We start from the raw sequence: 14,262 nt of genomic DNA, 5'->3' as shown, positions 1-14,262 counted from the left end.
GGTGGCTGGCTTACAGGGAATTAAAATCAACAAAGGGGGCGGGTTTGCAGCAAGGAGAAACACACACAACTGTCACACCACAGCCTGGCCAGTCATGAAACTGTTTTTCAAAGCCTCTCTTATGCACAGCCTTGCTGTGCTCTTCTAATCGCCCTGGTGTCTAGCTGCTCAAAATCAGCCGCCAGGCAATTTGCCTCAACCTCCCACCCCACCATAAATGTCTCCCCCTTACTCTCACAGATATTAGGGAGCACAGAGCAAGCAGCAATAACAATGGGAATCTTGGTTGCGCTGAGGTCTAACCTAGTCAGCAAACAGTGCCAGCGAGCTTTTAAACGCCCAAAGGCACATTCTACTACCATTCTGCACGTGCTCAGCCTATAGTTGAACTGCTCCTTACTACTGTCCAGGCTGCCTGTGTATGGCTTCATGAGCCATGGAAGCAAGGATAGGCTGGGTCCCCAAGCATTTCAACATCCCCAGTGGTAATCTTCTGGTCTGGGAAGTAAGTCCCTTCTTGCAGCTTTTCGAACAGCCCAGAGTTCCTAAAGATGCGAGCATCATGCACTTTTCCCAGTCATCCCACGTTGATGTCAGTGAAACGTCCCTTGTGATCCACCAGTGCTTGTGGCACCATTGAGAAGTACCCCTTGCGGTTTATGCATTGGTTGGCAAGGTGCTCCGGTGCCAAGATAGAGATATGTGTTCTGTCTATCTCCCCACCAGTTAGGGAATCCCACTGCAACAAAGCCATCGACTATGACCTGCACATTTCCCAGAGTCACTATCCTTGACAGCAGAACATCAGTGATTGCATTGGCTACTTGGATCACAGCAGTCCCCACAGTAGACTTGCCCACTCCAAATTGATTCCTGACTGACTGGTAGCAGTCAGGCATTGCAAGCTTCCACAGGGCTATCGCCAGTCGTTTCTCAACTGTCAGGGGAGCTCTTATCTTGGTATTCCTGCACTTCAGGGCGGGGGAAAGCAACTCACAAAGTTCAAGGAAAGTGACCTTACGCATGCGAAAGTTTCACAGCCACTGTGACTCATCCCATACCTGCAACACTATGCTGTCCCACCAGCTGTTGTTTGCTGGGCCCAGAATCGGCGTTCCACTGTATCAACCAGCCCCACTGCCACTATGATGTCCCAGTTGCCACAGCCCGTGCTTTCAGGAACGTCTGTGTCCATGTCCTCATCACAGTGGTCCTTGTGCTGGCGCCTCTTAACCCGGTTCTGCACATACTCCAGGATAATGTGCGAGGTGTTTACAATGCCCACAACATCAGCGGTGAGCTGAGCAGGCTCCATGCTTGCCATGATATGGAATCTGCACAGGTAACCCAGGAAAAAAGGCATGAAACGATTGTCTGCCGTTGCTTTCACGGAGGGAGAGGCGACTGACGACATGTACCCAAAACCACCGACAATATTTTTGTCCCATCAGGCACTGGGAGCTTAAACCAGAATTCCAAAGGGCAGCGGAAACTGCGGGAACTGTGGGATAGCTACCCACAGTGCACCGCTCCATAAGTCGATGCTAGCCACGGTATTGAGGACACACTCCGCCAACTTAATGTGCTTAGTGGGGACATACACAATCGACTGTATAAAATCGATTTCTAAAAATCCACTTCTATAAAATCGACCTAATTTCATTGTGTAGGCATACCCTGAATTAGACTGAGACAGCAGAACCGTAACTAAGCATTTTAGCCCTCGGGCAGGCAACCATATTTCATAGAATCATAGAATCACAGAATATTAGGGTTGGAAGAGACCTCGGGAGGTCATCTAGTCCAACTCCCTGCTCAAAGCAGGACCAACCCCAACTAAATCATTCCAGCCAGGGCTTTGTCAAGCCGGACCTTAAAAACCCCTGAGGATGGAGATTCCACCACCTCCCTAGGTAACCCATTCCAGTGCTTCACCACCCTCCTAGTGAAATAGTGTTTCCTAATATCCTACCGAGACTTCCACCACAGCAACTTGAGACCATTGCTTCTTCTTCTGTCATCTGCCACCACTGAGAACAGCCTAGCTCCATCCTCTTTGGATTCCCCCTTCAGGTAGTTGAAGGCTGCTATCAAATCCCCCCTCACTCTTCTCTTCCGCAGACTAAACAAGCCCAGTTCCCTCAGCCTCTCCTCATAAGTCATGTGCCCTAATCATTTTTGTTGCCCTCCGCTGGACTCTCTCCAATTTGTCCACATCCCTTCTGTAGTGTGGGGACCAAAACTGGACGCACTACTCCAGATGTGGCCTCACAGGTGCCGAATAGAGGGGAATAATCACTTCCCTCGATCTGCTGGCAACGCTCCTACTAATACAGCCTCATATGCCATTGGCCTTCCTGGCAACAAGGGCACATTGCTGACTCATATCGAGCTTCTCATCCACTGTAATCCCCAGGTCCTTTTCTGCAGAACTGCTGGTTAGCCAGTCGGTCCCCAGGCTGTAGAGATGCATGAGATTCTTCCTTCCTAAGTGCAGGACTCTGCACTTGTCCTTGTTGAACCTCATCAGATTTTTTTTGGCCCAATCCTCCTATTTGTCAAGGTCACTCTGGACCCTATCCCTACCCTCCAGCATATCTATCTCGCGCCCCAGATTAGTGTCATCTGTGAACTTGCTGAGGATGCAATTCATCCCATCATCCAGATCATTAATAAAGATGTTGAACAAAACCGGCCCCAGGACTGACCCCTGGGGCACTCCGCTTGATACCGGCTGCCAACTAGACATTGAGCCATTGATCACTACCCACTGAGCCCAACCATCTAGCCAGCTTTCTATTCACCTTATCGTCCATTCATCCAATCTATACTTCTTTAACTTGCTGGCAAGAACACTGTGGGAGAGTGTATAAAAAACTTTGCTAAAGTCAAGGTATATCACATCCACCACTTTCCCATATCCACAGAGCCAGTTATCTCATCAAGGAAGGAAATCGGGTTGGTGAGGCATGACTTGCCCTGGGTGAATCCATGTTGATTGTTCCTGATCACCTTCCTCTCCTCCAAGTGCTTCAATATTGATTCCTTGAGGACCTGCTGCACGATTTTTCCAGGGACTGAAGTGAGGCTGAGCGGTCTGTAGTTCCCCGGGTTCTCTTTCTTCCCTTTTTTAAATATGGGCACTATATTTGCCTTTTTCCAATCACATCAACCAACCCCCTCAGCACCCTTGGATGCATTAGATCTGGACCCATGGACTTGTGCATGTCCAGCTTTTTTAAATAGTCTTTAACCTGTTCTTTCACCACTCAGGGCTGTTCACCTCCTCCCCATACTTTGCTGCCCAGTACAGCAGTGTGGGAGCTGACCTTGTCCGTGAAGATGGAGGCAAAAAAATGATTGAATATGTCAGCTTCTTCCACATCATCTGTCACTAGGTTGCCTCCCCCATTCAGTAAGGGTCCCAAACTTTCCCTGACCTTCTTCTTGTTCCTATCATACCTGTAGAAACCCTTCTTGTTACCCTTCACCTCCCTTGCTAGCTGCAAATCCAATTATGCTTGGCCTTCCTGATTACACCCCTGCATGCTCGAGCAATATTTTTATACTCTTCCCTAGTCATCTGTCCAAATTTCTACTTCTTGTAAGCTTCCTTTTTGAGTTTAAGCTCATCAAAGATTTCACGGTTAAGCCAAGCTGGTTGTCTGCCATATTTGCTATTCTTTCTGCACATCGGGATGGTATGTTCCTGCACCCTCAATAAGGCCTCTTTAAAATAGAGACAGCTCTCCTTGACTCTTTGCCCCTCATATTAGCCTCCCAGGGGATCCTGCCCATCAGTTGCCTAAGGGAGTCTAAGTCTGCTTTTCTGAAATCCGTATTTTGCTACTCTCCTTTCTTCGTTTTGTCAGGATCCTGAACTCAACCGTCTCATGTTTTGCACCCCCTAGAGGCAACGTGTCGAGGCCAAGCAGAGTTACACCTCCCTTTCCCCCAATTTGTTCCTTCCTGTTAGCAGAGAGGTTTTCAACCTGTGAGGTGCACATCCCGAGGGCGATGCACCTCACTGTTTGAAAACCATCACTACCTGCAATGAGCTGGCAGATTGGAAGTTTGTGGAAACCACCCAACCTGCTCAGGCCCCTGGCTCTCCACTCTGTGGGAGAGGGGTGCTGGCTGACAGCCCGGCAGCCCTCCCTGCCCCACTCCCCAACCCATGCTGCCACTGCATGAGCTGCACCCTTCACACACTCTTGCCTCTGTCCTGAAGGAGCCTGGCAGTGGCCAGCTATGCCCCCTGGAGCTGGCCCCTGCCCATGGAGCCTGGCTGCCTTGAGATACTCCCTTAGGTGCTCCCTGCATGACGCATCACCCTTGGGCACCTGCCTCTCAGCAGCCTGGTCACACTCTGCTCGCTGCCCGGGGACCTGCCATTACAGCCAGGTCACTCTCCCCACACTCCCTGCGTGCAGAGTGGAACCACCCCTTGATCCCACTGGCTGCCCTGCCCCAGCCTCAGCTCCAGCTCCATGGCAGCTGGGCTGGCAGTCACACAGCCCTAGCTCTGAGCTCAGCCACGTAAGTCTGGTGCCCAGTTCAGGCCCTGGAGGCAGGCAGCTGCTGCTGACAGGATGGACTTGCTCCCACCAGCTTCAGAAACCGAGGCCATGAGAATGGATGACCCCTCGGATTACCACAATTCAAGTTGCCAAATAGAGGAGGACACTGCTGGAGAGAGGGGGAACTGGAGGGAGGGATTACAGTTGGAGGGTGCTGGAGGAGGTATTTGGGGGGTGCTGGGGTGTGTTTGTGTACTGGGGGTGCTGGAGGGGTATGTGTGTACTGGGAGGAGGTTGTTGGGGGATACTGGAGGGAGTATTTGGGGTGCTGGAAGGGTGTGAGTGTACTGGGAGGAGGTATTTGCAAGGTACTGAAGGAGGTACCTGCAGCAGGGGGTACTCCCTGGAGATGGGAGGCAGTGTCACTCTCCCTCTCACAGTGGCAGGGTGGGTGGCACAGACCCAGAACGCTGTGCCGGCCCATCGATCAACACCTCCCTGCGGGCTTCTCCCCCTTCCCGGGCAGGAGCTCAGTGCCCTGCCTGCCTGCTGCCACCACCATAGTCCTAGTGCTATGGGGAGACCCTGCTCCAGCCAGAGTCACTGGGCCCGCGATCCTGTGGGGAGGAGGGTCCCTGAGCCCCTGGGCTCCATCCTACGTTGCTGGGACCAATCTGGAGGAGGGGGAATGAGACTGAGCAACCTCTGCTCCGACTGATGTCACTAGGCCCAATCCTGGGGTGTGGGGGACTGACACTGCTGGGCCCAATCCTGTGCCACCCCATTTTTCGACCCCCGCCAGCTTTGCAACCTGGGTGGCTGCCCTGCTCGCCCTGGCCCAGTTACAGCCATGTGAGACAGAGACAGAGATTGTGGGGGGGTGCACACTATCTCACCCACCCCAGCCTGGGGTGCCTAGGTCAAGTGGAAACTACCTAAACTTGCAAGGAAAGGCTAAGCTTTAGGTAAGATAATATGGGCTAGGTTCACAAGCGGGACTTAGGTACCTATGTCTAACATTTAGGCATCACTGATATTCCCAAAACCACTCCGCTGGTGCCACCTAACCCTATAGGCACCTAAATCTCCACTGGTAAATTCCCCTAAATAGGTGCCTAAATTTCTGCCACTGGGCATGCACACAGCCACCTAAGTCTTGACATTGACAAGCTGCTCAATACCTAATTCACACCTAAACTCGGATGGGATTTAAAACAAGGAGTTTCGCCTTTGGGGCTCAATCTGGTAGGCATACTCAGAAACATGGCCCAATGAATATTTAATTAGTTACACAAAGTGGAACAGCTTCAGCTGGAGAGATTGAGAGACTCCCTATCACAGAATACCCTAGACTCCAGTGGTTAGTATGCTCACCCAGGAGAGGAAGTTCTTGCTCCATATCAGACAGAGGAGGGATTTGAACCCAAGCTCCCCACATCTTGAATCTGACAATTGGGATATTGTGTATAAGAGAGGTGGCGCTAGGGTGACCAGATGTCCCGATTTTATAGGGACAGTCCCGATTTTTGGGTCTTTTTCCCAACTGTTTCCAGTGATAAGTAGGGAGTGAGAGACAACCAAATGGACCAAAGGTTAGATCATGTGGTATAGCAGGAGTCAGGACGCAAGATTAGCTGGATTAATGGTTTGGTAGATATAGCATGGCAAGAAGTACCAAACAGACCAATGGGTTGACTGGTACAGCAAAGTCAGACGCTACACTAAATTCACCGGTGGCTTGATGACCCCATACGGGGACGGAGGTAAGCCACTGCAGCAGACGAAAGGATGGTTTGCTGCTGAGGTGAGATGGGCCAAGGGACTGAGGTAGTGCGGCGTGACGGACCAGGGAACGTGTTTCTAGCTCCTGGATCTCTCACTGTGAAAAGCGCATTTACACCCCTTGGTGGGGGACTGCTTCCATCTTCCCCTTTGGGGCTCTTTTCGGGGGAGGGGCTGGCGTGTGGGGCTGGGGTCTTGCCTGTCAGAGCCAGCTAACTAGATATTAAAGAGAAAAATAAACCTTTAGTTTCAATTAATGTGGCATAGGAATGTCAAGCCAGCACAAACCCTAGCCCGATTTAATGCGCCTCAACGCTCTCCTTATTAACTCAGCTTCCCGGCATTTGCCCTCCCGATCCTGTTTTTCCTTCCGCCTAAAGCGTGAAACGTACATTTTATTGTGCGACGGAGCATCTGAGGGGACAGATTTGCTAGAAGAGAGGACGATTAATCGGGAACATCTGTTTTTAGTTTCCCGCTCTCGCCCACTTGTTTTAATTTCTTTTTCCTCAGTTCGAGGCCGCAGACACGTGACACGGCAGGAGGCGCGTGGAGTCGGGGGAGGAGGGCGCGCGCGTTGGCACAAAGCTGCTTTTCTGGGGCGCGCGCTCCGCGCGGGAGGGGAAGAAGACAGTTGGTTTGGGCGGGAAAGAGGGAGGGTGAGGCGCTCGCGGCCGTTTAAACTGGGCTATAAAACGGCTCGCCGCAGGCGGGGGCGGTCCCGGGGTCCCTGTCCCGGGGCAGAGTAGCGGAGCCAGCCGGGCTGTCACGGGGAGGGGGGGAGCTCTGTCTGCAGGGGCGGGACACGGGCGGCGGGTGTTTAGGGTGCAGAGCCTGGGGCAAGGGGGTAAGCGGGACCCCCCCCTGTTGTGGGAGGGGCGGGGACAGAGCAGGCCGCTCCGCAGAGACCCTGCCCTGGGACAGAGCTGCGGGTGGGGCTATGGAGCAGCTGCTGCTGCGGGGGCGGGGGCGGGGGGTGGCCGAAGGCGACGCCCAAGGTATTATCCCGTTTCTGAGGAGGCGTGAATGGACTCTGTGCATCTGTGGAGAAATAAAGAATTGTGTCCCCCTGTTGCCAATTTGACTTTCAAGGCCCCGCCCCCTGTTGCATTGCACGTGTGTGGGGGGGTGTCAGGGGCGCTCTGCTCAGACACCAGGCTCTGGCTCCCTTTGCAGGATTGGGGCCCAGTGCTTTACAGCTTCCTGTGTCTTAAAAGTGGTGTAAAATGGTGAACAAAGCGTTGTGGGACAACAAGAGGGTGTGTTCTGTTACAAGCAGGGCTTTGAGACAAAGAATCTCTCAGTATCCAGGCTTCCTCCTGAAATTTGCACATGATGGCCTGGCTGCTTTAAGCATTCGGGGGGGGTTGGGTTTAGGCTGGAGATCTTACCTTTTCCTTAAAATGCGTTTAAATCTAATGAGGAAAATTGACTTCCTTACTGACAACATTTATTCAAAATAGAAGCTAGAAAAATATGCCCATCAAATGTAACTGAGAAATTACCAGGAAAAAAAACCCCACCAACAAAACACACAACTCTTAACATCAGAGCTACATATAATTAGTTCAATGTTTTGGGGCTCACCTGCTCCCCCTGCAACTTTTCATAAAAATTACTGGGGTCACAATTGGCTAGTACCAACATTTTGAAACCTGACTGCGTGAAGTTAGGTATCTAAATCTGTATTTCAGCACCTAAACAAGTGACCTGATTTTCAGGTGTTGAGCTCCTGCAGCTTCTGATAAGGTGGGGTGGGCAAACTTTTTGGCCCAAGGGCCGCATCAGGATTGTGAAACGGTATGGAGGGCCCGGAAGGGAAGGCTGTGCCTCCCCAAACAGCCTGGCCCCTGCCCCCATCCACTCCCTGACTGCCCCACTCAGAACCCCTGACCCATCCAACCCACCCTGCTCCTTGTCCCCTGACCGCCCCTTCCCAGGATCCCTGCCCCTAACTGCCCACCCGGGACCCCACTCTCTATCCAACCCCCCCTGCTCCCTGTCTCCTGACTGCCCCCCCCCCCCCCCGAACCTCTGCCCCATCCAACCGCTCCCTGTCCCCTGACTGTCCCCCAGGACCTCCTGCCCCTTATCTAACCCCGGTCCCTGCCTCTTTACCATGTTGCTCAGAACGGCAGGACAGGCTTATTAGAAAACCTGGGAGGTGGACGGGCGCAAGCTGTGCTGCCTGGCAGGAGCGGCGGGCCAGAGCGCTGCCCACACAGCAGCGTGGCTGCAGGGGGGCGGGACAGCAGGGGAGGGGCCGGGGGCTAGCCTCCGCGGCCGAGAGCTCAGGGGCCAGGCAGGACAGGCCTGCTGGCCGGATGTGGCCCGCAGGCCGTAGTTTGCCCATCTCTGTGCTAAGGTCAGTGAATTGTGGAGGCTCAGCATCTCTAAAAATCAGGCTACTTATGTGGATGCCCAGATATGGTATATAAGTCCCTAACTTGACACTCAAGTTTGGTTTTAGTGTATTGGGGGAGATTTTACATCTTTCAGTGAAGCATCAGGTATTGCCAACTGCCAAAGCAGGTGGATGAAGAACCCAGTCCAGGATAGCAGAAGATTAGAAAGGATCTGCTAATGGTCTGATTTAGTACAGTGCTCTATAAAGTTCACAAAGAGCATGAACTTGAGCCCGCAGGCTGTTGATCTTTGTGTCCAAAACTTCTATTGATTTGAAAATGCTAGGCAACACACAAAAGCCACACTGCATCATACAGGCTCTAAATTAATTTAGCAAGTGAATCTAGGGTATTAATAGATTTAATTTTACATATCTTATTAGAGCTACAATTTAAAATGTTATTTTCCCCTTAGTATGAAAAAGTTTTATTTCCTTACTTCCCCTACTTGCTCCACTCTTGCTTTTCTTGTAGATGGCCAAATCTGAACCTCGGGAAAGAAACTATGACAACATGGTAAAAATGCTGGAGGACTTGAACAGGGACTTAGAAAAACTTCTGGAAGAAATGGAGAAACTATCAGGTGCAGCTTTTTTCTGGGGAGGATATAGATTTGCTGCTAGAGGCTGAAGACATTACAGCAATGCATAGAAATAATAATAGTAAACATGCAAGAGTAGAGGAGAGTGGACTTCGAACGTCTCTGTATAGCAAAAATATAAGAGGAGAAAGATTGAGATCTACTAATCTGTTAATGAGATTGAGTTCTAATGACCACAATGTATTAAACTGAGGGATGTGTCTGATGGAGAACATCAGTACATGAAATCCTTAGTTACTACAGACAGTGATGACAAACATGGTATAAATGTCTGCAGGAACAGACTGGTCATATTTAACATAATTAGTAATCTGGAAGGTGTTAATAGCTCAGCTCATAAATGAAATTCACAGATTATACTAAAGTGGGAGGAGTTGGTAGTGAGAACAGAAAATAATACAAAGGAATTTACAGAGCTTAAAAACATAATTAGAACATAAACATAGATTTGCTTTGGAAAAACGTTGGAAGAACTGGTACCTCCAGGATCGGAGAATGACAAACATTGATTATCCAACTGGGAAAATAATAGGTGAATTTAATCTCAATTTTGTATACATAATGGGAAGGGGTTTAGATAAATCTTTCCACACATTTTTATTCTAGATTTCCCTGTAGCCTTCTCCTCTTCAGACAATGCAAGCTAAAGCATTTTAGCCAGTCATAGATAAGGTGCTCACCCATGCTTACATTGTCAATTCTGGAAAATGCTTGTAGTTTAAGTGTTAAATTACTTACCATGCACTAGAATGGCCATAACCAATGAGCAGATGTGCTGCCCAATCAGGGACCAGACTTAGAGCTGAGCTTGTCTCAGCAGAAAGTCACTCTCATCTAAGATACTTGAAAGTGAAATATGGGGGGATTTCCTCCACCAATATGCCTGTGCATGTTTCTTTATTGTAAGGTCATGTGGTTTGTAAATAGAGTCACTTATGCAAATGCTGGTTTGTTATCACAAGGTTGTTATTGAGCACAGGACTGCATATGCTGTTTTGTTAGTTATTGCATAGCTTCCCTAAATCATAGATATTATTTTTTCAGTATGCACAGAATACTGCTTCTTACCTTCATATCTACAAAAGACAAGATAACACATTTTCCCACCCCCAGTCCTCAAACACCACTGACTACTAGAGCTGAAGAAATACTGTAAAAAATAAAAAAATCTTTCAGCAAATATTCGTTTACATTTATATCAAATTTGCTCATAATATGTTTGCACCCTTTGTGCCCATTTTCTACAGGTATTCCAGTGAATAAATTTATTGAAAGGGATGTTTTCAGAATCATAAAATTTTAAGTGGGTTTTAAAGAATATTTGTGGAAAGTGATTTTCAGATTTGTAAACATGAATATCAGCACCAGATTCTGAGGCCTTGTCTACACTAGAAGTTTCCTTCAATTTTCTTACTGCTGCAGCACCAGCAATAGCAAAACTAGGAACGTTAGTGTAGAAATGCTGCTACTGGTTCCAACATTTTAACTCCATAGTGTTTTGAGACAGTTTGTATAAAAGTAGCTATAAAGTTTTATTGATATGCTCATGAGCACTGGTGGGTGTGAATTGTTTCTCATTGTAGGACTGCTTGTGAGATGATGAGCAGTTTGTACCGATTTACTGTGGTATTAATGGTGAATGCTTAACTGATTATCAGAGGATTGCTAACAATAGTTTAACAAATTTATTTGGGCATGAGCTTTCATAGGTAAAAAACTCACTTCTTCAGAGGCATAGAGTGAAAATTTCAGATGCAGGCATTATTATAAGTATATTATATTTATATATTAAATATAAATAATTACATTATTATTATTATAAGTATTGTATTATAAGTATAATAATGCCTGTATCTATAATTTTCACTCCATGCCTCTGAAGAAGTGGATTTTTTACCCACGAAAGCCTATGCCCAAATAAATTTGTTAGCCTTTAAGGTGCCACTAGACTCCTTGTTGTTTATGTGGATACAGACTAACATGGCTACCCCTCTGATACTTAACAGTAGTTTGTTAGTGTAGGCTGCCTAGATACTTGGAGCTGTTCACATTGTTTTGGTATTGATCAGGAAAGATGGGATTGTGCAAACTGATTTGTTACTGCAGGGTTACTTGTGAGCACTGAGCTGAGTGTGCTCTTTGGCTATTAGAATCATAGAATATCAAGGTTGGAAGGGACCTCAGGAGGTCATCTAGTCCAACCCCTGCTCAAAGCAGGACCAATCCCCAATTTTTGTCCCAGATCCCTAAATGGCCCCCTCAAGGATTGAACTCACAACCCTGGGTTTGTCAGGCCAATGCTCAAACCACTGAGCTATCCCTCCCCCCCAGCTAGTTATTAGAGCTAGTTAGAATTTTCTGACTGAACTTTTTCTGTCAGAAAATACCAATTCGTCAAAAGCAAAATGTAGAAACTGTCGATTTCAATGAAATTTTGTTTCAAAAGAAAATGTGAAAAAGTATTTTGGTAAGGTTTAAACATTCTATTTCAGCCTTTTCAGAACAGAATGGTTTGATTTTCCATTTTGAAATGACATTTCATTTCAGTGTTTTAAATTTGATATAATGTAAAATGAAAAAATCAAAGTTGGAACAAAACGTTTTGATTGACTCAAGAAAACTTCATTTCATTTCATGAGAAATTTCATTTTTTGTTTAGTTTTCATTCTATTTTGTCATGGAAAAAAATCCAAAATTGCAGATTTTTCTGTGAACAGAAAAAAATCACTTCCCACCTGTTCAATTTATTCCATTGTAGGAACATTCAGCCAAGGATTAGAACTGGTAACCATTCATTCCCACTGCTGTTCCCCTGAATATCAATTATTTCCCTGCTGTCCTAACATTGCTGAATTTCTAATATCTGTTGGTTGCGTTGTTGCAGTGCAGGCAACCTGGATGGCATATGATATGGTGGTTATGCGTACCAACCCAGACTTGGCCAACTCCATGAGGCGACTGGAAGATGCATTCCTGAACTGCAAAGAAGAGATGGAAAAGAACTGGCAAGAGATGCTGAAGGAAACTAAAGGCACTGAACAAAAACAGGAATAAACAGCCCTCATATCTGTTAGTGAAATTGCAACTGTTAAGAGATCATTTCAGACTCATTTTTTCAGTCATGAAATATCTACAGATGCCTTACAAATGGATTATCTTCTAGTTTATTAGGCGTTATTGATGTGACTATATATACAAATGTGTTCTGCCAAATACATGTATTGTTGAAACAAAAAGTAACAATGTCTCTGTTTTTATGTATTCATATTCTATGATTTTAGTCATAGTATTATAATTGTTATATTTATCATATATACAACTGATCCTTTTTTGATATCTTCCTGGAGGATCCCAATCTGATTTATAAATTGTAGATTTAGGGATCTCTTTGCCCTCTTCTAAAAAGCAGATGCTTTTGCAATGGAAATACAGCAGTTACTTTGCTTTAGCAACTGGCCTTAGGAAGAAAAACAAAGAGTGATTTCTCCAGTTGAAAGAACAGATACAATTCCAGATTGACCCAATATGGTTCAATATGGGATTGCAGAATAGCTGGACTAATAGTTGCAAAGTTGCATTATTATGCTCAGACATCCATAGTTATTTCATAGTGTTTCTTTGACTTTTTTAACCTTTTCTGTGGATTGTTTCTCAAAATTGTCCCAGAAAGAAAGCTGTTTTAATCCTCTCTCTGTTGTAAAGAAGTTGTATGTGTTATTACAGTGAGAACTGTATAGTGCTTGATGGAGACTGTGTTGAATTATTTCAGTGTTCTTACCATAGTGGAAAATGCTCAGTAAGGTGCAGACTGTGGTGTAGTCTGCACTTGACAATCTGGTGCAGGTCCTCTGGAGCAGAGGAAGCCAAATAAGCCATATTCAAAGGCATTGATTTCCTGCTGCAATGGGATCCTGCAATAGAGCAGGTTAAAAAAAAATATGCTTTTTTTAGTTGTAGTCAACATGTGAGCCAACAGCACCACCTAGTGACTAGCAGCCAACAAGTAAATAAATGTTTTAGCACTGGTGAAAGGCTGTGCTGATAGGGGATTTCATTCCCTAGGACTGTCAGAAATCATCAGTCTCTCTGCCAAGCTTCCTTTCTATTATACATTCCTATCAATTTGTCTGGTATTATTGTAAATATACTAGGTGATGGGGCTTGCCCACATTTCCATTGAAGAAACTATTATCTAAACCACCTCAAGATCAGAAATATTTCCCTAATAGTCAGAATGAATTTTTCTTTGGACCCACCTGTTGATCTTAGGGAGCTAGTGTTTACATCACCAAAACCAACGGCATTAGTATTAACTGTGTCCCATATTGTCAATATTGGCCAGGAGGCCACACAAATTAACTGCCTTCCTACCCCTTGAAGTGGTCTTCATTCCAGGTCTAGGTAGGAACATAATGACAGGGCAGTGGAGCAAGTTAGCACTACTACACTTTACACTACAGAGCATTTTAGTTTTTAGTGTTGTTGGCCTGGATTTTTCACCAGCATTAAGTTCACTTATGTTTTAATTCAGTGTTAAAAAATCCTCAGAACCTCTGAACTTAGCTACAAGTTTAGGAATGTCCTGGAATCTGTTTCACTTCTATTTCCTGTCTGACCTTATGACCAGATTTGTAAGTGTTCAGCATGCACAATTGGGTACAGATTTTCAAAATAGCTCAGTTTCCATTTAGGCACCTAAATGAAGTGGCCAGTTTTCACAAAATCATTTTGCCACAGCAGTCAGGGCACCATTTGATAGGTGGGTGGGAGGGCTCTAGCCCTCTCCCTGCCCTCCCCTCCCCACGAGTTTTGTACCTGAGGTCTGCTCACAACACATGCCCTAGCCCCAGAGGGAGCTCTCAACTGCAACACAGCTTGAGTGTGATATGTGATGAGTTCTGTGCTGCTCCCAGCTTCTGCCTTTGTTTATAAACAGAGGCAGGGTGATTAAGGT

The 14,262-nt window shown here is 46.7% G+C and overlaps 1 protein-coding gene across 2 annotated transcripts; it reads left to right on the top strand.

The window, feature by feature from the left end:
* Positions 1 to 6,700: 6,700 nt before the first annotated feature.
* On the top strand, positions 6,701 to 12,526 carry SYCE3 (synaptonemal complex central element protein 3). 2 transcript variants are annotated; one of them, XM_007069324.4, is made up of 3 exons: positions 6,701 to 6,847; positions 9,182 to 9,290; positions 12,193 to 12,526. In XM_007069324.4, exons 2-3 carry the CDS (start codon positions 9,182 to 9,184, stop codon positions 12,360 to 12,362), a joined length of 279 nt encoding a protein of 92 aa, XP_007069386.1. In that variant the 5' UTR covers positions 6,701 to 6,847; the 3' UTR covers positions 12,363 to 12,526. The 2 variants fall into 2 exon arrangements, with proteins under 2 accessions (XP_007069386.1, XP_043405115.1); XM_043549180.1 differs by lacking the exon at positions 6,701 to 6,847 and adding an exon at positions 7,278 to 7,300.
* Positions 12,527 to 14,262: the final 1,736 nt, after the last annotated feature.

The sequence above is a fragment of the Chelonia mydas genome, chromosome 1 (assembly GCF_015237465.2).
Source record: "Chelonia mydas isolate rCheMyd1 chromosome 1, rCheMyd1.pri.v2, whole genome shotgun sequence".
NCBI classification, from domain to species: Eukaryota; Metazoa; Chordata; order Testudines; family Cheloniidae; genus Chelonia; species Chelonia mydas.
This window is presented reverse-complemented; position numbering and strand designations above follow the sequence as displayed.

Excerpts from the sequence above, each read along its gene's own strand:
- SYCE3 (XM_007069324.4), top strand. The coding sequence starts at position 9,182 with ATGGCCAAATCTGAACCTCGGGAAAGAAACTATGACAACATGGTAAAA. Across the intron at positions 9,291-12,192 it reads AGAAATGGAGAAACTATCAG|TGCAGGCAACCTGGATGGCA; the intron begins GTGCAGCTTTTT and ends GCGTTGTTGCAG.